Genomic DNA, 27,937 nt, shown 5'->3' with positions numbered 1-27,937 from the left:
TGGGTGGCCGGACGTGGTGGTGGCAGTAGGGGCGGCGGCGGCGGCGGCAGCGGTGGTGGTGGTGGTGGTGGCGGCGGGGGGGAGGGGCCGGGCGGGGGGCTGGCGGCAGCATCGGATGGACTCGCGGGTATCGGAGCTGTTCGGCGGCTGCTGCCGGCCCGGTGGAGGCCCGGCCGTGGGCGGAACCCTTAAGGCGAGGGGGGCCGGCGGCAGCAGCGGCTGCGGGGGCCCGAAGGGGAAGAAGAAGAACGGAAGGAATAGAGGGGGCAAAGCCAACAACCCTCCGTACCTGCCCCCCGAGGTGAGTTCCAAGAGAAGTGGCGGGTGAGCGGAAACCACTCTTTCCGCTCCCGGTACTCCAGGGAGGCGGTACGGAGGGAATAGATACCCCCCTTCCGGTATCAGAACACGGTGGGGAGAGGAGAACCCTTCCTTCCGGTCCCAAGACCCCAAGGAGGACCTTCCCTCTGGTGTCTGACAGACCCCAGGAAGGAAGAGTGGGGAAGGAGGATCCCTTCTGTTCTGATCCAGTAACCCCAGTTAGAGAAGTGGGGAAAGGAGATCCCACTTCCATCCCCTTGGGAAGAGCAGAGTAGAATATCCGCGCTTTATCCTTGTGATGGGAGGAAGACTTCATCCTGGGAAGAGGAGGCAGAGTTTTCTAAACTTGTTCCACAGGGGAGTACTGGGGGAAAGAGCAAAATGTTCCGTCTGTATCCCTGAGTACACAAGATAAAAACAGACAACAGTCAGGCTTAGGTCTTCCCGCCCTTTGTCCTATGAGGAAACAGGGACAACTTCCACATTCCTGCTCCATCTGTCCCTCAGGCCGAGAGTAACTGCTACTTCGTCCCTCTTAGGAAAGGAGGATCGAGGGGAAGAGCCTAAGCCAGTGGTTATCGAGCTTTAGCATGTATCAGGATCCCCTGGATTGCTTCCTCATCCCTGGAGTTTCTGATTCAGTAGGTCAGAGGAGGGCCTGATACTCTCTATTTCTTACAAGTTCCCAGGCGGTGCTAATGCAACCTGGTCCTAGGACCACACTTTAAGAACCATTGGCCTAGACCAGCATCCTTGTAACCTCTTTCCTGCAGCCACCCATCCTAATTTTTCATTTTTAGCAAAATGATAAAAAAGGAAGGCCTTTGCTAATGGGAAATGATCTCCCTTATACTCCACAAAGTAGAGATTATGGGTGAAGACCTGTGAGAGCCTGGGAGTCAGAGGGCCTTGGAGAGATGGAATGACGACAGGAAGAGAAAAAAGAAAAAGAAATGGCCAGGGAGGAGCCGTGCCAAAATGCAGGACAGGCAGAGCAAGCAACTCTCTCATCCCGTTGCACCCTCGAGGGGAAGGCTCAGACGACAGGTTGCTCCTGTGGTGGGTCACTTGATAGAGGGAAGATGTAGAGGAAATTGTGTGGGTGTATTCAGGATTTCACCTCAGCCGAGGTCTGTGAGTCTGGTTTATTGCATTTCCTGAGTTTCTTCTCTTCATCTCAGCCCCAACTTTGGAGCCCTGCCCCTCATTTTATCAGGGCTCCTCTCTTATCAGGTGTATAGTGACCAGTACTGAGCTCACCCTTGGTCCTGGTCCAGAACCTCTTGCCGCCTCTTACTTTCGATGACATCAGCTGAGAGGGGTGAGCAGGAAGGAACTGCTGTCTCCCAGACCAGTAGCAAAGGAAGACCTAAGCAGTTTGAACACAGAGGAGATCTAGACTTCTGGGGACAACAGTTTGAGGCCCCAGCAGAAAGGAGGGGTGATCTTGTATGTAGGAAGAATGTACCACCAGTGCTCAAAGAAAGGAGGGGCTGAGGGTTCGGTTTCTGGCTTGGATGGGTGACTCACTATATTCCTAGAGGCTTTTCCTTCAGAGAGGTCCACTGCGGGCAGAGTAGAGCATTTGTCTGCCGATGACCTTTGGCAGGCACCTGTCTAAGCAGGTGCCACTGAGCTTCCTGCTCTCTCAAGTTAGCTGCCTGGGCCCCAGCAGAAATCAGAGGGAAGTGGAAGTGGGGTCAGGGCAGTGTGTCATAACTGCTTTCTGTTTCTTTTCAGGCTGAAGATGGAAACATCGAATATAAAGTGAGTCTCAGGCTGGGTGTGTGTGGGGGGGTGATTTTTCTGAGATCTTTCCAATTTCGGGATCTATAGCAGTTTAGGGATATGATTCAGGGTATCTGCTAGAGGGGGACTCTCTGTTAGAGGAGGCCAGGGATGAGGGGGTTGAAGGAGGAAGGGAGGGTCTTAGTCCTTGGCATGGGACAGGTGGGAAGCATGTGGGTTTATTTAGGAGTGTCTCTGATCTCATTTTCTTATGATACCTCACCTGTCCTAAGCTGAAGCTGGTGAATCCATCCCAGTACCGCTTTGAGCACCTGGTGACACAGATGAAGTGGCGGCTCCAGGAGGGCCGCGGTGAGGCTGTCTACCAGATTGGGGTAGAGGACAATGGGCTGCTGGTGGGGCTGGCCGAGGAGGAGATGCGGGCATCCCTCAAGACCCTGCACCGGATGGCAGAGAAGTATGCTTCCCATTCCCCCTCGGTTCTCCTCACCTAGCTCTGGAGGAGACACGTGAATACCCAGTCACCTTGGGCCCGAGGGGCCAAGGAGAGCCTTTCCTTCTGCCGCCTTCTTTTGACAAAAGGCTGAAGTAAGGAAGGCTAGTGTTTTGGGCTCCTCCACGTTGGTCCTAGGCTTTTTTGGTTCTTGATTTAAGATTTGTTTGTTTGAAAGGATGTGGGATAGATTGGAGGGTGATAGGAAGTGAAGCAGGGTGTTTGGGAGGTGTGGAAAGGCCATTTGGTCCAGAGGGTGGAAGAAGGGGGGCAGGAGAGTAAAGGTGAGGTGTGGCAGTGTGGCCTTGCTGTGACAGGGTCGGAGCAGACATCACTGTTCTTCGGGAGCGAGAAGTGGATTATGATAGTGACATGCCCCGGAAGATTACTGAGGTGCTGGTACGAAAGGTCCCTGACAACCAACAGGTGAGCACACACCCTCCCTGTCTCTCACGCCCATGCTTCCCAGGGGGCCCTGTGGTGGCAGGTTGTTCACTGGCCCGGAAACTGGGGTGGGGGAGGGGGGTTGTCCAGGTCACTATTTGGTCCCCAGGGAGGGAGTGTCTCTGCCCTTAACTCAACCGTCTGTGGAGAGATGGAAGGGATTGGAGCCCTTACCTCTGGCAATTCATCCACAGTTCCTAGACCTCCGTGTGGCCGTCCTGGGCAATGTGGACTCGGGGAAGTCGACTCTGCTTGGAGTCCTGACCCAGGGAGAGCTGGACAATGGGCGGGGCCGGGCTCGACTCAACCTTTTCCGCCACCTGCATGAGATTCAGTCTGGCCGAACCTCCAGCATCAGCTTCGAGATCCTGGGCTTTAACAGCAAGGGAGAGGTGCATGAAATCAGCGGGACCCAGTGGGGCCAGACTCTGAGGATGGGATGGTAGTGGTGAAGGACAGAGTCCGAGGGCAGAGTGTAGAGACCTTTTGGAGTAGTGTAGAAGATGACCCTGAGGGCACTGAGCAAGCTCTGTTTCCTTAGGAAACAAATGGGGAATCTGCTGAATTAAGTCAGATATGGGGCTCAGGGTTAAGAGGCAGGGTCACCCAGCGACTGGTTTAGGTCCTGGCGACTCTTAAAGGGTTGGGGAGGCTGGCAGGGGGCACTGAGAGCCCTGGGCTCTGGGCCAGGTGGTGAATTACAGTGACTCACGGACGGCAGAAGAGATCTGTGAAAGCAGCTCCAAGATGATCACCTTCATCGACCTGGCAGGCCACCACAAGTACCTGCACACCACCATCTTTGGCCTCACCTCATACTGCCCCGACTGTGCCCTGCTCCTCGTCAGCGCTAACACTGGGATTGGTACGAGGCATTGGGGCAGGGACGGGGCTGGAGGGGGGTGCTGACTCTCCTACCCCGGACCTCCTCAAATCTGGGAGCCGGACAGACTCTCCTGTTCGCCCTGCTCCCTCCCGCGTTCTGACCCTTCTCTCCCACTGCCTGCCTGCCTTCTCTGAGGCAGCCGGCACCACAAGGGAACATCTGGGGCTGGCCCTGGCCCTGAAGGTGCCCTTCTTCATCGTGGTCAGCAAAGTGGACCTGTGTGCCAAGACCACAGTGGAGAGGACAGTACGACAGCTAGAGCGGGTCCTCAAGCAGCCTGGCTGCCACAAGGTCCCTATGCTGGTCACCTCCGAGGATGATGCTGTCACAGCTGCCCAGCAGTTTGCGCAGTCACCCAAGTAAGCCTTTCTCACCCCAGAGCCCTGATCCACAGGGAAGGCTGCCATGGGGCCCCAGAGTGTGGTGTCCCACGCCAGGTCCAGACCAGTTCTGTCTCAGTTCTGTGGTTTTTCTGGTTGGGATTGTGGGAGTGTGTGGTAGCCAGCCTGGAGCCTTGCTAGTACCTGGGACCCACGAGACAAAGCGCCAGGCATTTGCTGTCTCCCTTGGTCCCTGGGATAAGGCTCATGAGCCACACTCCTTGGCTGGCTCACAGAGAGAGGACTCAGCTCCTGAGAAGGATAGCAGATAAGAGAAAGGTGCCCTTCCCCCCACTTCCTGCCCCAGAAGCTCACCTGTGCATATGTGGAGCTCTAGCCATGCTTCCTGTTACAAGGTTCCTTATCTGTCCATTCGGTGCCTTCCTCCACAGTGTCACTCCTATCTTCACACTGTCCAGCGTGTCTGGAGAGAGTCTGGACTTGCTCAAAGTCTTTCTGAATATCTTGCCACCACTTACCAACAGCAAGGAGCAGGAGGAGCTCATGCAGCAGCTGACGGAGTTTCAGGTAATGGCCATCTGAGTTGCCCCGGCATTGAGCTGGGGAACTGGAAGGGACCATTTCTTTTTTTTTTTTAATGTTTATTTTTTTATTTTTGAAAGAGCATGCATGTGAATGGGGGAGGGGCCAAGGAGAGGGGGAGGACAGAGGATCTGAAGCAGCCTCTATGCTGACAGCAGAGACCGGGATGTGGGGCTTGAACTCATGAACAGTGAAATCATGACCCAAGCCCAAGTTAGAAGTCAAGTCGGACGCCCAACTGACTGAGCCACCCAGAGGCCCCTGGGAGGGACTATTTCTGACTGAGCCCTGAGCCTGTTTTGAGATTTTTGGATTTGGCTGGCTATTGATAGCATTTTCTTTGGTTTCAGGTGGATGAAATCTACACAGTACCAGAGGTGGGGACCGTTGTTGGAGGGACACTTTCCAGGTGAATGTCTTTGCTTTGCTTGCTGCCTACCCCATTCAGCCCTCACATACCCATATACTCAATCATGGTCTTAAGGACCCTGGAGTTGAACAGAGCCCATCTAAACGATGTGCTCGTTTCTGGATTAGGCTGTCACAATGAGAAGAGCTGGAGAAAGCTAGTCTGTTGAGCCAAGAAGCAATGTTACTGCTAACTGGGCATCTCCCGGCCCCTGAGGGAGAAATGTGGGTCTTGAGCCCCAGATGTATTCAGCTGACTTCATTTTCATGTAGGGAAATAAAAGATCCTTTATGGCTCTTTTCAGAGCAGAGCGTGAAACCCAAGGGGATAGCTTGCTCCAAGCAGCAGGTACCTCTCTAGCCATCACTACTGGCCTTTCCAGGTATTAGCCTTCGGAGTCTGAACCTTGAACTGGGGCCTTTCCCCTGCCTCCATGCCAGAGTTTAGGGTCTTTTCCCTCCACTGGAGGGAGTCAGCCTTAGAAGGGAAAGCATGTTCCGGGTGGCCCTCCCAGAGAAGCAGGTTAGGGGGGTGTCAGCTGATACTGTGCCACCTGCCCTCTGGGCTACAGCGGAATTTGCCGTGAGGGGGACCAGCTGGTGGTAGGCCCCACGGACGATGGCTGCTTCCTGGAACTGAGAGTATGCAGCATCCAGCGCAACCGCTCTGCCTGTCGTGTGCTGCGAGCTGGCCAGGCTGCTACGTTGGCCCTCGGGGACTTTGACCGAGCCCTTCTTCGCAAGGTGAGGTGGGCGGATGGGTTGGAGAGGGAACACCAAGAAGCGCCTGGGACACTGGCTGCTTGAATGAGAAGCACCTAAGACGCTTCAGAGGAACTCAAAGGAAACGCAGTCTCTAACCCCAGAAGCTGGTTACACAGACTGCGTGGAAAAGGCTTAGAATACTCAGAATACATCAGTATGGATCGTTGTCATGCAACCTGAATAGCCAGGACCTTAAATACTACACATTAGAAGAAGGATTAGAGGATGTGGGAGGGATAAGGAAGGGTTTTAAGTGGCAAATTCTGAATATTGTCTGCCAAGGTCTTTGTGTTCGATGTCCTAGAGGAAGAGGAAATTCAGGAGCTGGAAAGGGTGTGAGGGTGGTGGGGGAGGGAGGGAGAGACTAATGCAAGGTCTGCCCTTGGTGTGGGGGCTGTGCCTCCCCAGGGCATGGTGATGGTGAGCCCCGAGATGAATCCCACCATCTGCTCAGTGTTCGAGGCGGAGATAGTCCTACTGTTCCATGCCACCACGTTCCGGCGAGGTTTCCAGGTGACTGTACACGTAGGCAACGTACGGCAGACAGCAGTGGTGGAAAAGATCCATGCCAAGGTGAGAGGGACCCAGCCACGCTGTTTTTCCAGGGAAAAGTCATTATTCTTCGGCATCCAGAAAAGAAGGAGGCCTGGCCCCAGACTCGTAGAGAACCCCCTGATCCCGTCAAGGGGCCCAAGCCCCACTCTGGGTGGGTAGAAGCCTGATAGGCCCCTGAGGGTGGAGCACCAAGGCTGGTAGAGAATGGGATGGGCGGTACTGTCCAGGACCAGTGTCGGCATATCTGCTGCAGGACAAGCTGCGCACAGGGGAGAAGGCAGTGGTACGTTTCCGCTTCCTGAAACACCCAGAGTACCTGAAGGTGGGCGCGAAGCTGCTGTTCCGGGAGGGTGTCACCAAGGGCATCGGCCATGTCACTGATGTGCAAGCCATTGCAGCAGGAGAGGCCCAGGCCAACATGGGCTTCTGAACTCCTCCAGGCAGGCACAGCTCTATTGCTGTCCCTACAATATATAAGGTGACTTCTGGCCATGCTGCCCCCTGTTGGCGGCTCTGTATGTTACTAGGCTAGGGAGAGACCAGTGCTTTCTGCCCCTTGCTCCCTGCCACCTTTTTGGAGAGGTGCCAAGCTTGTGGCCAGGGAGGGGCAGTTCTGAGGTTCTCGAGAAGACGAGAATTCAGGGCGGTGCTCAGCAGCTTTGTGTCCACCTGGTTGGCTCGTCAACCCTGGCCACTCCATGTCCTGTCTACTGGAGGGAGCTGACCGCCACCACCTTGACCCCACTGTCTGGACTGGGCATGATTTCACCAGTGTGGTCCCTGCACTTCAGGAATTGTCACAACAACTGGGAGTGGCCCTCGAAAGCGCTCCTTTTTCTATACCTCTTCTCAAGGCCATGTAAGTTGCCCATCTCTACTTGACTGTGGACAAAAGACAGCTGCCCCCAGCCGTCTGGTGGTGGCCCAGGGTCTGAAGAAATGGCACAGGGACAGTGCTCCCACCTTGTGCTGAGACTGAGGTCTGTTCCTCAGCTTTGTCTCCCTTCCCTTCACTCAAGGGCCATTCTCCATTTTTCTGCTCATAGGCCCCACAGGTGCTATTTGTTGTGCTGGCCCAGGCGTGGGGCTGCCGAGCTAAGGCTTGGCATACCGAAGGTCAGCTGCATGTCAATCAGTCTTGTCCCCTCCTCTGCAGTGATTTGTTGGTTTTGATGCTGGATCAAACAGTGTTTTACTTTCCCAGACTAGTGACTGGGGACCTGACCCACAGCTCCCCGTCCTGCCATCCTTTATTCCCTCCACCCTTCCTGCTCCCTCATTAAGTCCTCCCTCTGTTGCAGGGAACCTGGAGGAAAGGGAAAGATGTTGCCATATTTCCTACACTTTAGGGCATGGACTCCCTCCTTTCCCTTTGTTAATGTCCTGGGTTCCCCGGACTCAGGGATTTGTTGGTTCAGGTTTCTCTGCATATATATAAATATAAATATAAATATATACATATATATATTTAAATACACATATATTGTACAGAATAAAAATGTTTTATTGAACACACTGTGCTTATGCTTAAGATATGGACTCAGCCTACAGAGCTAGATTCCTCTTCAGGACTAGAGACAAGTGAAACCCTAGCACCACTGAGCCCTGGATGGAGAAGAGAGCCCATCTGGGATCCTTCACCATCCTCCCCTTCCTGGCCCCCATGTGATCTGCGTTCCAGTATTGGGACCCGGGCGTGCTGGCTTATTTGCATAGCTCTTGAGCAAGCAGACTAGAAAGCGAAACCACCGCCTTTTCTGCGGAGACAGGTAACCAGCCCGCACTTGAGGAGTTGGCCACTTGCTGTGGTCACAGTGATGGTGAGCCCGCTTCTGTGCCAGGTCAGAGATTTGGAGATTAGCTTGAGCTACTTAGTGAAGCATGGAACTTACAAGTCATGGTCATGTGGCCCTGTTTCCCTAGCAGTGCAGAAGAGCTCAAAGTGAGGTTTATGTAGCCTAAACTGGCTTCTTGGACCCACCTGTCCACGCCTCAGTCCTTTCTTCCTGTTTCTGTGTTCAGAGTACCTGACAGTCATGTTTTATGGGACTGCATTTTGAGCAGTGATCCTTCCAAAAGGAATTTAATGGTAAATGTGGCCCAATGTCCAGTGAGGCATTCTGTTTCCAGGGTATTAAAGTAATAGCTTCCCTAACTATTCAAGCTCTGCTGCTTTTAAAAATACCACTGGTGTCACTGGCTACTATAAGAAGCCTGTGGTTGTAGAACTTCCTCCTGTGTTGGGCACAAAGAGCGGTTCATTTCCCTCTTTACAGCTCTGAGAAGAGGTGTCTTCAGCAAAAAGGTACTAAAGCTTTCACCCAACACTGACCTTGGCTTGTCCATCTGCTGGCACCTCCACAGGCCTATTGCCACCTGGGGCAGAGGTGGCGTTTCCAAGAAAACAAAGTGTGCTGCTGGTATTGTTACTGGCTACTCACTATGTCTTGGCCTCTCATAAGTCCAGTGAAACTAAAGTTTCTACTCACAATTCCTTTCCAATCAAGCAAAGCATTAAAAATGTGTTCCACTTGTGTACAGTAGTACAAAGGAGACTATTGTTTCATTGTAGGCTTTAAAAAAAAGTCTTTTTCACCGGATTAAGAAAGGAAATTTTAGAAAATGACCTCAGTACTTAATGGAACATTTTCAGGAACCACTGAGCTCTACCTTGCTGCACGAATGGAATGTTTAGGAGGATACATGGATGTAAAAGGCAGCCTGTCACCCCCATCAGCAGTACGTACATCTTTACTGGTCCAGTTCTGGTAATCATCTAAAATTGTTTACTATGGATGTTTCATCCAGTGAATGTCAAGCACCTATTATGTGCAAGAGCTCTTGCCTTCAGGAAACTATAAATCTAGTAGAGTAGGGAAAGGGCCATGATATACAGCATTCAACTACCTCCGTAGAGGAAAATAGTTTTGAAGAAATAGTTTCCTGCTAGACTCCGTGGTTTTCAAATGCTCCCCCCTTTCTTCACACCAAATACAGACCCCTAATTTATAAATAAGCTTTAGAAGCAGTTGGTTTGTAAGTATGAGAGGTGGAATGTGCACACCATCCTTCCTACTCACTTCCCAACCCTGCCTAGTTCAGTTCATCTTCGGTTGGGCTCTCTGTGTAACTCAAGGTTTCCCATATTGAAAAAGCTGACTTCCCACATATAAGAACAGAGATTACGAGTACAGTATGATAAGGGCACCTGGGTGGCTCAGTCAGCTCAGCATCTGATTCTTGATTTCAGCTCAGGTCATGATACCAGGGTCTTGGGATTGAGTCCTGAGTCAGGCTCTGTGCTCAGCATGGAGCCTGCTTAAGATTCTCTCTCCCTCCCTCTGTCCACCACCAACCCCGCTTGCGCTCTCTCTTAAAAATAGATAGATAGAGGGGCGCCTGGGTGGCTCAGTTGGTTAAGCCTCCGGCTTCCGCTCAGGTCAGATCTCACGTTCGTGGGTTCAAGCCCCGCATCAGGCTCTGTGGTGACAGCTAGCTCAGAGCCTGGAGCCTGCTTCCTGTTCTGTGTCTCCTTCTCTCTCTCTGCCCTTCCCCCTCTCATGCTCTGTCTCTCTGTATCAAAAATAAATAAAACATTAAAAAAAATAGATAGATAGAACTATTAACATAGACAAGTGCAAAAAGCTATAATAAACCCTAAGCTAAATATTCAAACATCAGAAGGAAAGAGATGAACATGCCAGTGACCTGAAAGCCAAGTACTACCTCTTACATTTGTACTTTAGGGTTTAAGGAAACGTCATTGCCGTTTACAAACCTGGCTTGCCATTGGAATCTTCTGGATCAGTATTCCTCAAACACCCTGGAGAATCTTGATATACAGAATCTGGGTCAGTACTGGTGAGAGGGAGGCTGGGACAATTCCTGAGAAGTTCCCATCAGATGCTGCTGCTCCTCCTCAAAATCACACTGAGACCGGGAAGATTATGTTTGTTTTTAAAGATTTTAGTTTTAAGTAATCTCTACACCCAACATGGGACTCAAACTCACAACCCTGAGATCAAGAGCTGCATGCTCTACCTACTGAGCCAGCCAGGCGCCCTAACTAGCAAGATTCTGAAGAGGATCTAGTTCTGATCATGACTTAATCAATCTAAAGAGAGTTCCTGAACTAGTCTATGAACAATCTCATTCTACATTAGACCAAACATAAGAGGTAGAAGGGCCATTGGCTAAAATTGTGGCCATGATGGAATTTACTTGTATGAGATTCAGTTTTTATTGAGCAGCTTCTGTGTACAGGGCCCTGCCCTAAACTAGTTCTCACCTTGGGGCTTCAGGTCTTCACCTCATGTTCTCAAACCTCACATCTTGGTCAAAGCGTTAATCTGAACTGCCCCTGTCACAGAGTTTGAGGAAAAATCTTTCTAAAACATTTTTTCTCAGTTCCTTTTCTGTGCCATCTTTAAGCTATAGATTTTAAATATATTGTCCTTGATCCCCAATAATCAGTAAGCTATGTCAGTTTTATAGATGAGGAAAAGTGAGGAAAGTGCCTCTCGTGGGCTTCAGGGCCCACACATTTTTACTCCGACACTGTGTCCCTAAACCTTAATGATTAAAAACTCCAAGCAGTTGTTTCTCTGCAAGATAAGTCAGTTTTTACTCTGTCAGCAACGGAATTAGAATCCACGCCCCTGAAGAGATGGGAGTCTTAACTCAGCATCTAACGATTATTTGTCTGACATCAAAGTTATCGGTTTCCTTGAGAAGTAAACACATTTCTACCTCCTAGTTTCCAGGTAAAATATTAAAACCCCGCAGCAAACCTGAGGGCAGCACTAGTGTGCTAAAGGCTTGAAAAATGATTCCAAGGTCTGCATTCCCTCAAGCCTAGGGCGTTTACTACTGGAGGCTGATGGGCTCTTGGGATTTCTTTTGCTTTGAGGAGAACTGGCAGGAAGGACCCGTGAGTTGGAGGAGTGGGGCTGCATAAAGGATTTCTGTAACTCCAATGCGAAATGATAGTCTGCGTGTTCCGGCATGTCCCATACAGGCACCAGAGAGCCACACTTCTCACAGGGCACCTGGTCCTCAGCTGCCACAGGACTTAGGGTAGTACTTGGCTTCAGAGCCAGCTCCGGAACAGACTTAGAGGTTAAAGCAAGGCTGCTTGGGCCGTTCTGGGCCGAATCCATCCCTGCAGGAGTTATTTCAGAGGCTCCTACCTTCAGTACTGCCTGACAGCTGGGGGTGCCTTCTGGATACTCTGCTGGAAAAGAGTTTGTTAACTTTTTAGGGCTGGACTGTGGATTTTGTGGAGGGAAGAGATCTGAAGGATTATTAATCTCTTTCTGCTTTAGAAGCACACTCTTCTGCTTAAAGAAGGACTCAGTTCCTGTAGTCTGATTGGTTTGGAAAGGTAACAAGGGCTTGGATGGTGAATTGCTCGTGGCGGCCTGGGTAGTGGCACTAAGAGATGACACTGAAGCTTCTTTGACTTTCTGCTTTTCTGCAGCTTTTTGGAAGAAGGATTCCAGAGAAGTGGTTGCTTTCTTAGCGGCTGTCACTGCCGGGCCACATCCCTGGGTCTGAGCTTCTGAACTGGTAGCCGGCACCTTTGGCAGACCACTTGGGTCGCTGCTCAAGAAGGTGGTGATGTCTGTGCAAGATGAAGAAGGGGCAGAGGCAGAGAATTTGGTAGCACAGAGGTAAAGCATTGTGAGGGGAGGGGACCTGTACAGAAAGTAAAGGAACAAGATTAGCGCCAGGTCACGGATTCAGTTTGTAAATGACTGGAATTATGGTTCTAGGATTTATGGTTCTTAAATTTTAGGGTATCCAATTACTACTGATTTAGTAGACCTGGGATAGGCAGAGAACTTAACAAAGTTCCTAGGTGACGTGGATATTGCTGGCCTAGGACCCCATCTTGAGAACTGCTGACTTGGTGAACACCTAACTATGTCAGACATAGAAACTGGGTCCCCTGACTGCTAGATATTCATAAGGTACATCGTAACATATATAAGAACAGCTGTAAATTCAGGGTTGAGGCGAGAAATTTTATTCAGGGCAACAAAAAAGCTTTAGAATATTTAGACTAGGAAGTCTCTTGAAAAATTACTCTTAGCCATTCTACCCATTCCGTTTTTAGAGAGGACACCATCTAACCCTAATTCTGACACGCTTTCAACTCTAATTTCTAGAGCATGAAATCCCACAAGTAGAATTACCTATCTTACTCTCAAATACATTTCAAGAAATTCCTGTCAGAACACTGCTCATTTTGTCCAAGTACTCAAATACATTTTCACGTCAGTTGAATTTCAGAAGATAAAACATGCTTTCATATACAGATCAGTCCCTCGATGACGTAAAGAGTAAATGCTGTTTTAAAATTATTATGACAGTATATCACTATCCTCTGGTTCCATGCTTTGGATGGTCTAATAACTCAATCATTTTGATGCTTCTCTGTCCATAGGTTTCACATTCCTGGTATTGATCAGAGTCTATTAACTTATAAAGTTTCATATGAACATAGTATCATAATTTAGCATTTGGTTCAGTGAAACTGTTCAATGTTTGATAATAAATATTTATACCAGAAAGTAAAAGTTAAATTATTCCAAATAGAGAACAGAGATTCCAGCTTTGGAGACGCCATCGTATCGTAGGTCTGCACATACAACAGTAGTGCCCACATGGTTAGATAAGCAATCACGTGAATGTTCAATGGAACTTTTCTTTCTTTTCCTTCCTATTATTTTGTATAATCTCTAGCATACATCTATAAGTAAACAACCAATTTATGTTTCTTACAGAATTCTATTTCCATTGCAAATTAGGAATACTTTTTTCAGTGGAACAGCCCACATTAAATAACTAGAGGATCCCAATACTGAAAATCATTAATATCTGAACAATAAAATGAGTACATTCCAATCATATACTTGGTTATTTTTCATGGCCAGATGAAGTGAAATTTAATATGACATTTGGTTTTATACCAGTGGAGCCTGTACTGAGTTGGGATGTTAGATTGAGATTATCAATGATTATCATTGCATCATTTGCATCATCCAGGAAGAAGCCTTTTAGAACCATCAAGTGTGGAAATTCCCAAGTTCAAGGTCCTTGAAATTTGAGTTTCTATACTCCCACATGCCATCGGTTGTTCCGCCCGAATGCGGCAAAGGCGGCGATAGGACTGGTTTACTCTGCCTCTGGAGCCCACCCGTGGGAGCTGAAATGCACCAGAGGCAGGCAAAGCGGCTGCAGCCGAGCTGCCTTTTTTCCTGGTGTGCTGTGTTCTGCCATTCCTCTCTGTGATAGGTCCCACTAGCCAGCGTCACCAAGACCCTACCCCAGCTGGAAAGCTATACGCCCACTAATTTTAGAGCAAGACGGGCTACAAGTGTCTTCTGAGAAGACAAGCTGCAATTAAACTCACCAGCCAGTTTGGATTCCTGAAGTGTTACAGTGCCTAATGACAGCAAATGCGTCACGGCTCATCTTGTGAGCATCATAGTGCGTAAGGGCACAGCAGCGGCGTAGGCTGCTGAGCCGTGTGTCTCCTTGTACACGAATGCTCACAGCCAACTGCGTGGCCACCCTGTCGTTCTGTGGGTATAAAAGGATTGAGACCAGAAAATTACTGTGAGCATCTGGGTTCTATATATTGAATCGAGAGAGAATTAAAAGAACCAGGGTGACAATATGGTTTGGAAATAGTCATGTTTAACTTTTAAAAATGTTTTATGCTGTTTCTTAGTGTAAGAAGTAATTGGAGCAGACAGAATTGAATGATGAAATGTTAGAATATCTAGGATATTTTGACAGGTGATAGGAACAGGACAGAATACATGAAAATGGGGACTCTTTTCCTGAATGTTTTTTTGTGCTATGCAGGAAGATTATAAAAAATACGTATTCTGTTTTGTGACTGAGGGAAGGGTTCATTTAAGTAATTGTCTGAGAGAAGGATCTAAGCTAGAATGTCAAGATTGAGTAGTAGGTCTATTATTTAATCTGCTGGTGATGCTCATGTACTTAAGAAGCACAGAAGTTTCTACTAGCACCTCCTCCTTATACCCTATCTATAGAAGATACAGTGCAGTGAGCTTGCCTCTAGAAAGCAAGATCGTTGATCCAATTTTCAGTGTAGTCTAAGCATCCAAATGAACACTACTGATGCAAAGCAAACTAAAAAATAAAGATCAAGAGGCAGAAATAAAAGAAGGTGAAAAGTCTACACAGGGATCCCCTCAGAATTAGGAGATGGTGGTAAGAAGAGATAGCCCTCAGGCAAACAAGCCAACAGCAGCAGCTATTTTATTAGGTAAAAATGTATTTTGTATTTTTGTACATCTTGTAAATACAGGTCATAAGAATTTATCTTCAGAGAATAGAAATAGGCAATTGACTAAAACCATACAAATATGAACTAAATACCTGCTATGGATCAAGCTACTGTATAGAGACATAGGAGAGAACAAAATGAAGTCCAGGCCCTCATGGGTCTTATCTTATAGTAGGAGCTACAGAAAATAAACAAGTAGGCATGTAATAGAAATAAGAAATTTCTGGGGCGCCTGGGTGGCTCAGTCGGTTAAGACTCCGGCTTCGGCTCAGGTCAGATGTCACGTTCGTGGGTTCGAGCCCCGCGTCAGGCTCTGTGCTGACAGCTAGCTCAGAGCCTGGAGCCTGCTTCCGGTTCTGTGTCTCCTTCTCTCTCTGCCCCTCCCCCTCTCATGCTCTGTCTCTCTCTGTATCAAAAATAAATAAAACATTAAAAAAAAAAGAATTTTCTATTTTTTTTAAAGTTCATTTATTTTGAGAGAGACAGATCAAGCACAAGCAGGAGAGGTGTAGAGAGAGAAGGAGAGAGCGAGAATCCCAAGCAGACTGCACCATCAGTGTGGAGCCCGACATGGGGCTCAGCTTCACAAACTGAGATCATGACCTGAGCCGAAACCAAGAGTTGGATGCTTAACCGACTGAGCCACCCAAGTGCCCCTCTATTTCTATGGGGGAAAGCAGAGTAAGGAAGAGAGTGATGAAGGCTGCTGAAGTGATGGGGTAGTAAGAAAGGCCTCATGAAGAAGGTGGCCTTTGGGACTTGAATAAAGCAAAGGAGGAAACTTTAAGAATATATGAAGAAAGATTCTCTAGGCTGAAGGAATGGCAAGTACAAAACTGCCAAGGTGGGAGCTTGGTGCGTTAAATAAAAGGGAAGGCTGCCAATGGGGTGGAGGCTACAGCAGAGAAGGAAAGGGGAGAGGACAGCAGATACGGCCAGAAAAATGGCCAGGGACCAAATCATTTTGGTCATGACAGAATAAAAGAAATCTACACATGACTTACGTGTGAAGGGAAGCAACTAGAATACTCTTAACAGTGAAGTGACAGGGATCTTCTGTGTCCAGAATTACTCTGGGCATAAAAGCCTTTTAAGCTTAGAGATTTTCAGGGATCCCTACTGTGTTGCATGAAGGCTTTTGAAGCCTAAAGATGCCTTGTAAAGAGAGATGAGAACGGAGCGACACCTAGTGGGCAAAGGCAAATAGGCCCATAACACAACTGGGATTGCCCACCAAAGAAACATTCACTACCACAAGGGGCAAACGGGTAGTTTCGGATGATTTCTGAGAGTATACAGTTCACCTGAAGGACTCCTAGATGCTGAAACACGGGAGAACACATCGAACGATACCATCAGGAAAGTGAAAATACCCACCAAATGGGAGAAAGTACTTTTGCAAATTAATACCTGACAAAGGACTTCTACCCAGAATATAGAGAATTTTTAAAATTCAGTAATGAAGAAACAAATAAGCCACTTCAAAAATGGGCAAAGGATCTCCACAGATTTCTCCAAAGAAGGTAATAAAATGGCCAATAAGCACCTGAAAACCACAGTGAGATACTACTTCACACCCACTAGTATGGCTAAAATAAGAAAAAGAACAGTAACAAAGATACAGTGAAAACCTTTTCACACTGCTAGGAGTGTAAGGTAGTGCAGCAACAGTCTGGTTGTTCCTCAAAATGCTAAACATAGTTACCATGTGAACCAGCAATTCTAAGCCTAGGCATATACCCAAGAGAAATGAAACACTGGTCTCCACAAAAATCTATACATGCATGTCCATAGCAACCCAGTTCATAATAGCCAAAAAGTAGCAACAACCCAAATATTCACTCACTGATGAATGGATAAACAAAATATATCCATTAATAGAATATTATTCATTCATAAAAGGGAAAAAGGTACTGATACATGTTACAGTATGAGTGAACGTTGAAATGTTAACCAAAAGATTTCAAGTCAATCAAAAGGCCACGTATTACATTATTCCACTTACATGAAAGCCTATGAAGACAAAGCACAATAGCAGTTTCCTAGGGCTGAGTAACTGCTAACGGGGATAGATTTCGTTTCTGGGTGATGAAATGCTCTCAAATTGACTGTGGAATAGCTGGACAACTCTGGAATATACCAAAACTACTGAGCTGTTTGCTGTAAATGATAAAAATATTTAAAGGAGAAGATAAACTAACCATCAGATGTCAAATCTTTGACTTCATACTGTCTCTAAAACTGCCAGTACTTCTCTGTCACACAGACTGTATTTAAATTCCAAAATTGACAGTCTAATCTCTGAATGTCCTATTTAATGGCCCTGTACTCTGATGAAGATCCACTGTATGTTCAGGACTGTAGGAGGGGTTAAATAAAGAATATACAAAAGAGTAGAGGCAAATAGTAATGAGGGAGATGGGGTAGTCAGGTATTACAGAGTTTTATGAAAGAAGATAAAAAGTTCCTTCCTTCCTGCCTTCTTTTCTCTCTCTCTTTCCTTCCTTCCTTCCTTCCTTCCTTCCTTCCTTCCTTCCTTCCTTCCTTCCTTCCTTTCTTTCTTGAGAGAGCAGGGCAGGGTCAGAGAGAGGAGACACAGAATCCGAAGCAGGCTCCAGGCCCTGAGCCATCAGCACAGAGCCCAATGTGGGGCTCGAACCCACAGAGAGATTATGACCTGAGCCAAAGTCAGACGCTTAACCAACTGAGCCACCCAGACGCCCCAAAAGATTTCTTAAAATTTCCTAGTCTGGTATCTTTTTATATCTTTGTTTCTAGTCCTTAAGATAAAAGCAACAACTGGTATTTAAATCCCAAAGCTCACCCCAAGAACAAAAAAAGAAAATCTTACATCATTTCGGTCCTTGGTTAGTCTCTCCTCCAGTTCTTGGGCTAACTGCAAAAGCCACCACTGTACCTAAAAAAGTGTTGAGACTTTAATCTTTCATTTAAAAATTCTAGGTTTATTATAGTACTAAATGGAGGACTTGTTCCGTTCTCCCACAAACGTAAGTGTGCAAGAAAGTCTCCCCTGTAACCAAGGGATCACCAGATCATAGAAATCTTCAGTACTCCGACCTGCCCTGGCTCAAGATTTTCATTTTCTTTCCTTGCTGGAATGCCGTCAGGTGAACTTCAGGCATGTTCCAGCTCTGAGAACAAAGAAAACACACAAGCTTGAGGCATAAAATCCCAGGCCTTCCAAGTTGTCACCTACCAAAAAAAGGAGTGATTCCATTTCAAACTTCAGTCAGTTCCATTTTATTTCTTTTTGGTTAGAAAAAATAAATCATGGAAAAAATAATAAATCAAGTTCAGTCCATTTTCAACTCAAAAAAAGAACTTCATACTTAACCACAGAATAGCCCCATCTAATTTACTAAACTTTCTGCAGTTACCAAAACCTACCCACTAACCTGTTCCTGAGTAGCCAGAGCTGTATTTCCTGGGAAGTTCTTGCCGCAGCCAACAGATTTAGGTATTTTCCTGGGTTTAACTGGATCGTGTTCAATCCCACGACACACGGCATATAGCCAAGATCTAATAAAAGCAGCAAAAAAAGTTTAAGGTGAAAGCAAATGCTTATTCTTGTTAAAATAAAATACCTGCATTGCACTACCTTGTTGTCCCCTTCATGGAAATGGAAACATTTGTCCAAAATTAAGTATATCTCACCTTGGACAGAATTCCTCCCCTTCCCAGTGAATGCTAGTGGAATATATTGCCAAGAAGAGGGATACTGGTTGTGCTTTTTATTTTTTAAATTTTTTTAATGTTTATTCATTTTTTGAGAGACACAGAGCGCGAACAGGGGAGGAGCAGAGGGGGACATACAGAATCTGAAGCAGGCTCCAGGCTCTGAGCTGTCAGCACACAGCTCAATGTAGGGCTCAAACTCATGAAGCACGAGATCATGACCTGAGCCGAAGTCAGACACTTAGGTGACTGAGCCACTCAGGTGGCCCTTGGTTGTGCTTTTTTTTTTTTTTAACTTTTTTTTTTTAATGTTTTACTTATTTTGATACAAAGAGAGACAGAGCATGAGAGGGGGAGGGGCAGAGAGAGAGAAGGAGACACAGAACCGGAAGCAGGCTCCAGGCTCTGAGCTAGCTGACAGCACAGAGCCTGATGCGGGGCTCGAACCCACAAACGTGAGATCTGACTTGAGCCGAAGCCGGAGGCTCAACCGACTGAGCCACCCAGGCGCCCCGGTTGTGCTTTTTAAAGCCAACTCATCATTTGTATTTTTGGAAAAGTGCTGACAAACCACTCATTCATATCCCCAGGTTTTTTAGTGTAACTCTAAATACAAAGATTTTAAGGGAGGGGCACCTGGGTGGCTCAGGTGGTTAAGCATCTGACTTCAGCTTAGGCCGTGATCTCCCGATTCGTGGGTTTGAGCCCCACATTGGGCTTGCTGCTGTCAGCACAGAGCTGCTTTGGATGCTCTGTCTCCCTCCCTCTCTGCCCCTCCTCTCCTACTTCAAAATAAGTAAACATTTAAAAAAAAAAAGATTTTAAAGGAATTATCAGCATTTCAGCACACAGAAATGCTCTAAATATCCAAGCCTATCAACCTACTTAGGTAAATAAAAAACTACTCTCGACTGGCAGGCCACAGTGACCTAATATTTCAAAGCAAAATGGCCAGGGGCGCCTGGGTGGCTCAGTCGGTTAAGCCCCCGACTTCGGCTCAGGTCAGATCTCACATTTGTGGGTTCGAGCCCCGCGTCAGGCTCTGTGCTGACAGCTAGCTCAGAGCCTGGAGCCTGCTTCTGGTTCTGAGTCTCCTTCTCTCTCTGCCCCTCCCCCTCTCATGCTCTGTCTCTCTATCAAAAATAAATAAAACATAAAAAAAAACAAAAACAAAAAAACAAAGCAAAATGGCCAAAGAAATTACCTCAAGGAACAAAGGTTAAAGATAGGTCTAATTTTACTGAATGCTTTTGTCATATTTGACTTTGGCATCTCCATAAAGGTTATGATTGAAAAGCATTAGGTATCACTTACCCATTCTTCTTCCCAAAATGAGTCTGGAGCTGGGATTCAGTGAACTGGATCAGTTCACCCATGTACTCCACCCCCAGGATTTCAATGACAGAGGCCCCTAGCTTTCCTCCAAGATTACGGCTAACAAAAAAGACAGAGACTTTTTAGGTCATCATAAATATCTGGTTATCAGCAAACATAAGAAATTCTGCTTGCTTACGTAGCTCTCCACAGGGTTCAGGGACAATGAGAGCAGGTATTGCTCCTGTAAACTATTAATTTCCTACTATAAGACTAGATGATTCCAGAAATTCAAATACTCTGGGAGTTAGCACCTGGGAAGATTAACAATAGCATAAACAAAAGGTTCAAAGTCATGGATTAGTTATCAAAGTCAACTGTATAAAAAACTTTCAATTGTACAGGATCTACTGTCCCATTTTGGGATTAAAATGCCTACCCCCCAAACAAATCTCTTTCACGGCTAAAACCTTTTATATTTAAGAATATAATAAAAATTCTTAAGCGTTGCCTCTAAGGCTTCCTATAAATCTGTCCTCAACCTACCTTTTTGGGTCTATTTCTATCACTTATCTTCTTCAGTATGGTCCATGTAAACTGGTTTATGTCCCAGCTCACTGAAAATACCTTATACTTTCCCCTCTTTCTATTCAAAACATTATCAAAATCAGAATTGCTCCTCAAGTATCATCTGCCAAAACAAAATCTCATGCAGTTTTCATAAATGCTTCTCAGATTTCTCTTCTCTGAACTCTGGTAACTAACCTGTTCAACTCATTTAGCAAATACTCATGTACAGTCTTGATAGCACTTTTCACTGTTCCTTTGAACTGTGACATCTTGTCCCTTCAACAATATTATAAGCCCTTATCAAAGACACACAATTGGTATGCACAGCCTAGTTATTCATTTTACGTGGCTTTTTCTCTCATACCTACTTTGGGAGTAGTTCAGTAGCCCCGAACACTTCGGGATGATATTAGAAGAAAATAAAGAAGTATTGGTTTTGTTATTTAGTAACAGATTTGAATAAAAATGCTAGAAGGAAATTAAAGACACAGCTAAAACTCAGTTCTTTTTTTTTTTTTTTTTTTTTTGCAAATGTTCATAGCAGCTTTATTTGTTTTCCAAAAACTGGAAACCAATGTGTTAACAGAATGGATAAAAAATCATAGTACATTCATACAATGGGTACTTCTTGGCAAAAATACATGGTTCAACCTATCAAAAAATTTATGCCAAATGAAAGCATTGCAGGAGTATATACCTTATAGTTCAATATAAAGTTCCAGAGTAGGGCAGGTGGCACCCTATGTTATAGCAGGAAAAAAAATTGGAAAGGTGGTTTCAGTTCATTTTTAAAATTCATGATTAAGTAACTCCCACAGATGATCCAGAATTGAAGGCTCATTGGGGAAAAAAGTCTCTGTGTTTTTCCAAATGTCCTGGGTTGGCTCTCTTCTACCTTCCTGGTTACCTATATTGCCTGGCTTCAGTCTTTCGTAAGGGACAGAAGAGACCAGAGTGCTTTCACAAGTATGTGAGTGACACTGAAGGTACTGCCTGAATACTTACATTTTGCAGATAGGCGTCTGACTGAAGAGCTCAGGGACCGAGCCATGGGAGACCAGGGTCTGGCGATTTGGCTTGTTTAGTCCGCAGGCCAGCTTCGCCAGGACCTGGGGCAGGGACAGCAGAAAAGCTTCATGACTGTCAACCTCACCCACACAGAGAGCTGGTGAATATTAACACACCCACAAGCACAGACACAGCTTAAGGGCTGTTACTAATGGTTTCCACATTAAAAACAAAAACAAAACCAGAAACTTGAGACATCTCTAAAGCGTGGTGTCCCACAACGTCCTCAGTGGAAACTATGACCCACTACCATCCTCATTGTCCTTTCCACATCTTCTCTTCTCGGTTTCCCTTTGGTCGTTTTTTTCCGTTCCCATCTAAGGTTCTCCCACTTCGAGAGGGAAAAAGCCCAGAGAAGCCGCAGAAGAAACTTACATAAGGTGCATTTTTTGGCATGCCCATATGAAAATGCGGAAACAAGCCTGTTTTACCTTACCACATTGATTTACGTTTCTTTTTTTTTTTATGTTTATTTTTGAGAGAAAGAGAGCACGCACAAGAGGGTGAGGAGCAGAGAGAGAGACAGAGAATCTGAAACAGGCTCCAGGATCCAAGCTGCAGCACAGAGCTGGGTGCAGGGCTTGAACCCATGAACCATGAGATTCTGACCTGAGCCGAAGTCAGACACTTAACTGACTAAGCCACCCAGATGGCCCTGATTTAAATTTCTGGATAGTTAGTCCATTTTGAGTCCTAGATTTAACACAGATTACCATGATTTAAGTATCTGTGATAGAGATTGGCCTCAAAATCATCCTCCAATGGCAAACATCTTCTACTAGAAACAAGACTTCAAAATGAAAAAAACACACACACACCAAACTTTAAATCCTTGCGAACTCTTTTGAAAGAATAAGGTTCTTCAGTGGTATCAGTTCACAAATTATAATTGGTAGGAAAAGTATAAACTCATCCTTTAAATTCATTGGAGAGATTTTTTTTTTAATTTTTTTTTGTTATTTATTTTTGATACAGAGAGAGACAGAGCATGAGAGGGGGAGGGGCAGAGAGAGAAGGAGACACAGAACCGGAAGCAGGCTCCAGGCTCTGAGCTAGCTGTCAGCACAGAGCCCGACGCGGGGCTTGAACCCACGAATGTGAGATCTGACCTGAGCCGAAGCCGGAGGCTTAACCGACTGAGCCACCCAGGCGCCCCGGAGAGATTCTTTAGAACTTCTACTAGGCAACATTTTGTCTTGTTTAAATTACTACAATGAGACTTTCGTTCCCTCCCCCGCCTTCACCCTACCTAAAAAAACCTCTGAAACCTTGTGGGATAGTTTGGCAACTTTCCTCTTCTTGGAGGAAGGGGGAAAAGGCAGTAACCAGGGATAATCAGCCACTGCCCAATTATTAAGCCCAGTCAGAAGGAGACGAAGATTCCAGACCCTCACAGCACAGAAAACCAGTTATTCTGTCCCTGGCTTATTGACAATGGTCTATTCTCTAAATCAAAATAGTGGTCCAAATTAATAAAATTTTACTATTCTACCTCTCTTATCGCTCCCATTAGGAAGGAGGGAATAGGCAAAAGCAGAAAATACTCAGGCAATTCCACAAAAAGAAATGAGCTAATACAGGGATAGTCATCAAGTGAAAAGAAATAGGTTCATATGTAAAATTCAAAGACTAACCTCCTCCTTTCTATAGATAGTTTGTCATTAAGGAAATCTTTTGGATACAACTGTACAAGCATTTTCTGCCAAATTTTCCTCCTATTTCTTAGGAAAACAGATGTTTAATGATATTTCCCTTGGTAAGGAATTACTTAGGCATTTATTTGGTCCTCAACATGAATTTTATTTTTAAACATTTTATTTATTTATTTACTTTTGAGAGATACACACAGAGTGTGAGCAGGGGAGGGACAGAGAAAGAGGGAGACACAGAATCAGAAGCAGATTCCAAGCTCTGAGCTGTCAGCACGAAGCCCGACGCAGGGCTCGAACCCACAAACTGTGAGATCATGACCTGAGCTGAAGTCAGACGCTTAACCGACTGAGCTGCCAGGCACCCCATCAACATGAATTTTAACTGGAAGCCCATTTCAACATGTACGTGTAATGATTTAAATGTCCCACTCACATCCATCCTTGCTATAATTATCTACGTATATCTATGTTTCTCCTTGAAACCTATAATTAGCCTTCACCTTGTTGTGTGAAATTCCAGCTGAACACTGAAAGCACGTCTCCCTCTCTATGGCTGCTCTCATTTCTTCCACAATCACTGCTCCGACAGTGAGCTGCAGTTCTGGAGAGGTGGTGTTACCAGTCTGAAGAGAATCAAGCCATTGAAATAAGCCTTGTTTTCGCTTTTCCTCTGAAAAATTGAAGGACATTTATTTAGACATTTTGCGGGGGGCGGGGGTCAGGATTTTATCTGTGTTATCTAATACAGAAATGCTTCGATTCCAGGGTACTTTAAGAATGTACATTTTCACACACAAAATAAATGGCATTTACAAGATTTCTCAGGATTTAAGAGATCAATTTCTCCTTCCTATCAATTCCAGCCTTGGCTTCAGCATAGGCTGAATCTTCTAGTTCTAATATGCAACACATATTGTATATTAATATTATCTTTCATGATCAATGATTTCAAAGTACATGTTTTCTCTCTCTGGTTCTCTGGAACTTTCTTTCTCCCATTTTTCCCTTGCACACCCCCAAGAATCCTAGTATTTAATTAGAAAATATTCAGAATTCACTCACACTTCAAAATAAATGTATTTATATATTTTTGGAGACAGGTTCTCCTGATGAGTAGCTAAAATCCAATCAGAGACACTAGTTGTATTCTTCTGATAAGCTATTGAAATTAGACATAGCTTTGGACTCAGGGCCTTGAAAATATCTTACTATCCAATTTTGAACTAGTCAGTTTTGAAAAGGCCTTAAAAAATGATTATATATAGCAAGGGAGGTAGGTCTATAGAAAATGTAGACATGCTGGTTTATTTACTTATTAAAAAAATTTTAATGTTTATTCATTTTATGAGAGACAAAGCGTGAGGGGGAAGGGGCAGTGGAGAAGGAGACACAGAATCCGAAGCAGGCTGCAGGCTCTGAGCTGTCAGCACAGAGTCCCACGGGGCTCAAACCCACGGACTGTGAGATCATGACCTGAGCCAAAGTCAGATGCTTAACTGACTGAGTCACCCAGGTGCCCCTAAATATTTCATTTTTTTCTAAAGTTTATTTATTTTGAGAGAGAACAAGTGGGGGAGGGGCAGAGGGGGAGAAAGAGATTTCCAAGCAGGCTCTGTGCTGTCAGCGCAGAGCATGACACAGGACTCCATCCACAAAGGGTGAGTTCATGACCTGAGCCAAAACCAAGAGTTGGACGCTTAACCAAAAAAGCCACCCAGGTGCCCAAGGCATGCTGGTTTAAAGAGACAGTAATGAGAGGCGCTTGGGTGGCTCAGTCATTTAAGCATTCAACTTCAACTCATGTCATGGTCTCATGGTTCATGAGTTGGGGCCCCACTTTGATCCTCTGTCTCCCTCTCTCTCTTCCCTTCCCCCACTCATTCTCTTTCAAAAATAAAATATTATAAAAAATAAAGTAATGAACAAAACAAGAAAATACACTCAAATTATGGAGAGGTGTGGTGAAGGTTCATGTGTATAGAGGAGGAAGATGAGCATATAGAAGGAGGTATTTTCCAACTCTCGATAACTGCTACTTCTCTCCTTTGCGGGCTTGTCTTCTTCCTCTCACACCCTAGTGGAGAGCAACATTCTCCTCTTCCTCTCTGCATGTATGCAGAGTACATGCAAATCCTAATCTCTATCCCCAAACTCCTAAACTCTAATTCTTATTGCCACCTCCCTACAGAATAACTCTTCCTCAATTTTTCATTATAGTTTCAAATGATAGTTCACTAAACTTCATAAGCATAACTAAATCCAACCTTTATTTTATCTTCCTTCTCAAAGATTCTCTTTCCCAAACAACTCTATTAAAGGTTTGAAATTCAAATAATATTGTAATATTGGCTTCCTTTTGCTTCATTCACCATTATTTAGTCAACAAAACCCACTTCAAAACCTGTCACATATCCACCCACCCTATTTTATTCAACTTTCCTTCATTCTTGCCCAGACCTTAACTTCTAAACCACCCTCTCCCTAAATGCATTTTACACAACGCCCATGAATGAAATATTCTCAAATACCAACGTTACCCGTTTTCCCCTGTTCAAAACTGCTGTTAGTCCTCTCACATCTACAGAATGAAGTTACAACTCTAAAAACTGTCATTGAAGACCATCCGGCCTTTTCATCTTCCACCAATCCCAAATTTGTTATATCCTTACAATTTCCTGAACACCCAATGTTATTGGGTTATTCTATTTCCCTGCTTTTACTCCCTAACTCTGTACTTCCCTTTGCTTTTTAATGTTTTTTAAATCTTTTTTTAATATATTTATTATTGAGACAGAAACAGAGCATGGGGGGGGGCAGGGAGGGAGGGAGACACAGAATTGGAAGCAGGCTCCAGGCTCTGAGCTAGCTGTCAGCACAGAGCCTTATGCGGGGCTCAAACCCACAAACCGTGAGATCATGACCTGAGCCGAAGTCGGTCACAACCTACTGAGCAACCTAGGCGCTCCTGCTTATCTATACTTGAGGGCTTATTCAAGTCTCATGTATCATGTGGTCTTCTCTAACTGTATTAGCTAACTTTGGGGCGCCCCACTAATGTCCTTTAGCACTTTTAAAACAATATTTATTTTAGGGGGAGTGGGGCAGAGAAAGGGAGACAGAATCTGAAGTGAACTCCACACTGTCAGCAAAGCCTGATGGTGGCTCAAACCCACTAACCATGAGATCATGACCTGGGCCAAAGTCAGATTCTCAACCATCTGAACCATCCAGGTACTCCTAAGGTCCTTTAGCTCTTATCTGTAACACATATAGCATAATTATTTTTCATGTTTTATTTATATTTGAGCAGGGGAGGGTCAGAGAGAGAGAGAGGGAGACACAGAATCCAAAGTAGGCTCCAGGCTCTAAGCTGTCAGGACAGAGCCTGAAGCAGGGCTCGAACCCATGAACCGCGAGATCATGACCTGAGCCAAAGCCAGAGGCTCAACTGACTGAGCCCCCCAGGAGCCCCATGCACAGCATAATTGTTAAAGGAATGTTTTGCAGGCAGTGTTCAAATATTAGCTTTTTCAACTTACTAAGTGACTTCGAGCAAGTTCTAAAATTTTCTTAGCTTCAGTTTTGTTATCTATGAACATGAGTACTGTACCTCACAGGATTGTTGTGAGGTTTTATATATGTATATTTGTGTACATGTATGTGTACACATGTACCTAACATTAAATCTAATCCTTCTTTAAAAACTTTTTTTTAACATTGTATTCACTTTTGAGAGAGAGAGACAGAGAACTAGACAGAGAAGGGCAGAGAGAGGAGGGGACACAGAATCCAAAGCAGGCTCCAGGCTCTGAACTGTCAGCACTGAGCCCAATGCAGGGCTCAAACCCATGAACTGTGAAATCATGACCTGAGCTAAAGTTGGAAGCTTAACAGATGGAGTCACCCGGGCACCCCAAATCTAAACCTCTTTTAAAACCACCTATTATGGGGGCGCCTGGGTGGCTCTGTCGGCTAAGCCTCTGACTTTGGCTCAGGTCAGATCTCACGTTCGTGGGTTCGAGCCCCGCATCAGGCTCTGTGCTAACAGCTCAGAGCCTGGAGCTTGCTTCCGGTTCTGTGTCTCCTTCTCTCTCTGCCCCTCCCCCTCTCATGCTCTGTCTCTCTCTGTATCAAAAATAAAACATTAAAAAAAACAAAAAATAAATAAAACCACCTATTATGGGGGCATTTGGGTGGTTCCATCAGTTAAGCGTCCAACTTCGGCACAGGTCATGATCTCAGTTTGTGAATTCAAGTCCCGTGTCAGGCTCTGTATTCATAGCTCAGAGCCTGGAACCTGCTTTAGATTCAGTGTCTCCCTCTCTCTCTGCCCCTCCCTGCCACATACTCTCTCTCAAAAATAAATAAATATTTAAAAAAATTTTTTAATAAAACCACCTATTATAAGGGCAGCTGGGTGGGTCAGTCGGTTAAATGTCTGACTTCTACTCAGGTCATGGATCTCGTGGTTGGTGAGTTTGAGTCCTGAACCGGGCTCTCTGCTGTCAGCACGAAGCCCATTTTGGATCCTCTGTCTCCCTCTCTCTGCCCCTCCCCTGCTTGTGTGAGCTCTCGCCCTCAAAAATTAACAAACATTAAAAATAAATAAACCACCTATTATTTATTAAGTTTAGGAAACAAAAAATATGAATTTATTGAAATTCTGGGATTTTCTGGACTCTTTTCTCAACTAGTAGAGCTAAATTTTCTCTGCTTTAGGTTTCATTATTGCTCTCCCAGATGAAGTAACGTTACAATCCTGTCACT

General features: G+C 45.6%; 2 protein-coding genes across 8 annotated transcripts in view; one reads left to right on the top strand and one right to left on the bottom strand.

Moving 5' to 3' along the window:
* The first annotated feature begins 101 nt into the window (after positions 1-101).
* GTPBP2 (GTP binding protein 2) lies at positions 102-15,120 on the top strand. 5 transcript variants are annotated; one of them, XM_029945559.1, is made up of 13 exons: positions 102-301; positions 2,062-2,088; positions 2,343-2,527; positions 2,881-2,989; positions 3,202-3,399; positions 3,698-3,872; positions 4,033-4,252; positions 4,666-4,801; positions 5,167-5,225; positions 5,797-5,968; positions 6,398-6,562; positions 9,198-9,283; positions 10,291-10,365. In XM_029945559.1, exons 1-12 carry the CDS (start codon positions 116-118, stop codon positions 9,237-9,239), a joined length of 1,674 nt encoding a protein of 557 aa, XP_029801419.1. In that variant the 5' UTR covers positions 102-115; the 3' UTR covers positions 9,240-9,283; positions 10,291-10,365. The 5 variants fall into 5 exon arrangements, with proteins under 5 accessions (XP_029801419.1, XP_029801420.1, XP_029801416.1 ...); XM_029945560.1 differs by lacking the exons at positions 9,198-9,283; positions 10,291-10,365 and adding an exon at positions 13,595-15,120; XM_029945556.1 differs by lacking the exon at positions 9,198-9,283 and having other exon boundaries at positions 10,291-10,527.
* The window catches only part of POLH (DNA polymerase eta), a 41,152-nt gene continuing 24,358 nt past the window's right edge, over positions 11,144-27,937 (bottom strand). For all 3 annotated transcript variants that reach the window (XM_029945553.1, XM_029945554.1, XM_029945555.1), the window contains 7 exons: positions 23,671-23,840; positions 21,456-21,559; positions 19,881-20,000; positions 18,287-18,410; positions 17,722-17,787; positions 13,962-14,131; positions 11,144-12,241 (listed from right to left, as the gene is read on the bottom strand). In XM_029945553.1, coding sequence (XP_029801413.1) covers positions 11,347-12,241; positions 13,962-14,131; positions 17,722-17,787; positions 18,287-18,410; positions 19,881-20,000; positions 21,456-21,559; positions 23,671-23,840 — 1,649 coding nt within the window. In that variant the 3' untranslated portion in view covers positions 11,144-11,346. The remainder of the gene's footprint in view (positions 12,242-13,961; positions 14,132-17,721; positions 17,788-18,286; positions 18,411-19,880; positions 20,001-21,455; positions 21,560-23,670; positions 23,841-27,937) is intronic.

Source organism: Suricata suricatta, chromosome 7 (assembly GCF_006229205.1).
Source record: "Suricata suricatta isolate VVHF042 chromosome 7, meerkat_22Aug2017_6uvM2_HiC, whole genome shotgun sequence".
NCBI classification, from domain to species: Eukaryota; Metazoa; Chordata; class Mammalia; order Carnivora; family Herpestidae; genus Suricata; species Suricata suricatta.
This window is presented reverse-complemented; position numbering and strand designations above follow the sequence as displayed.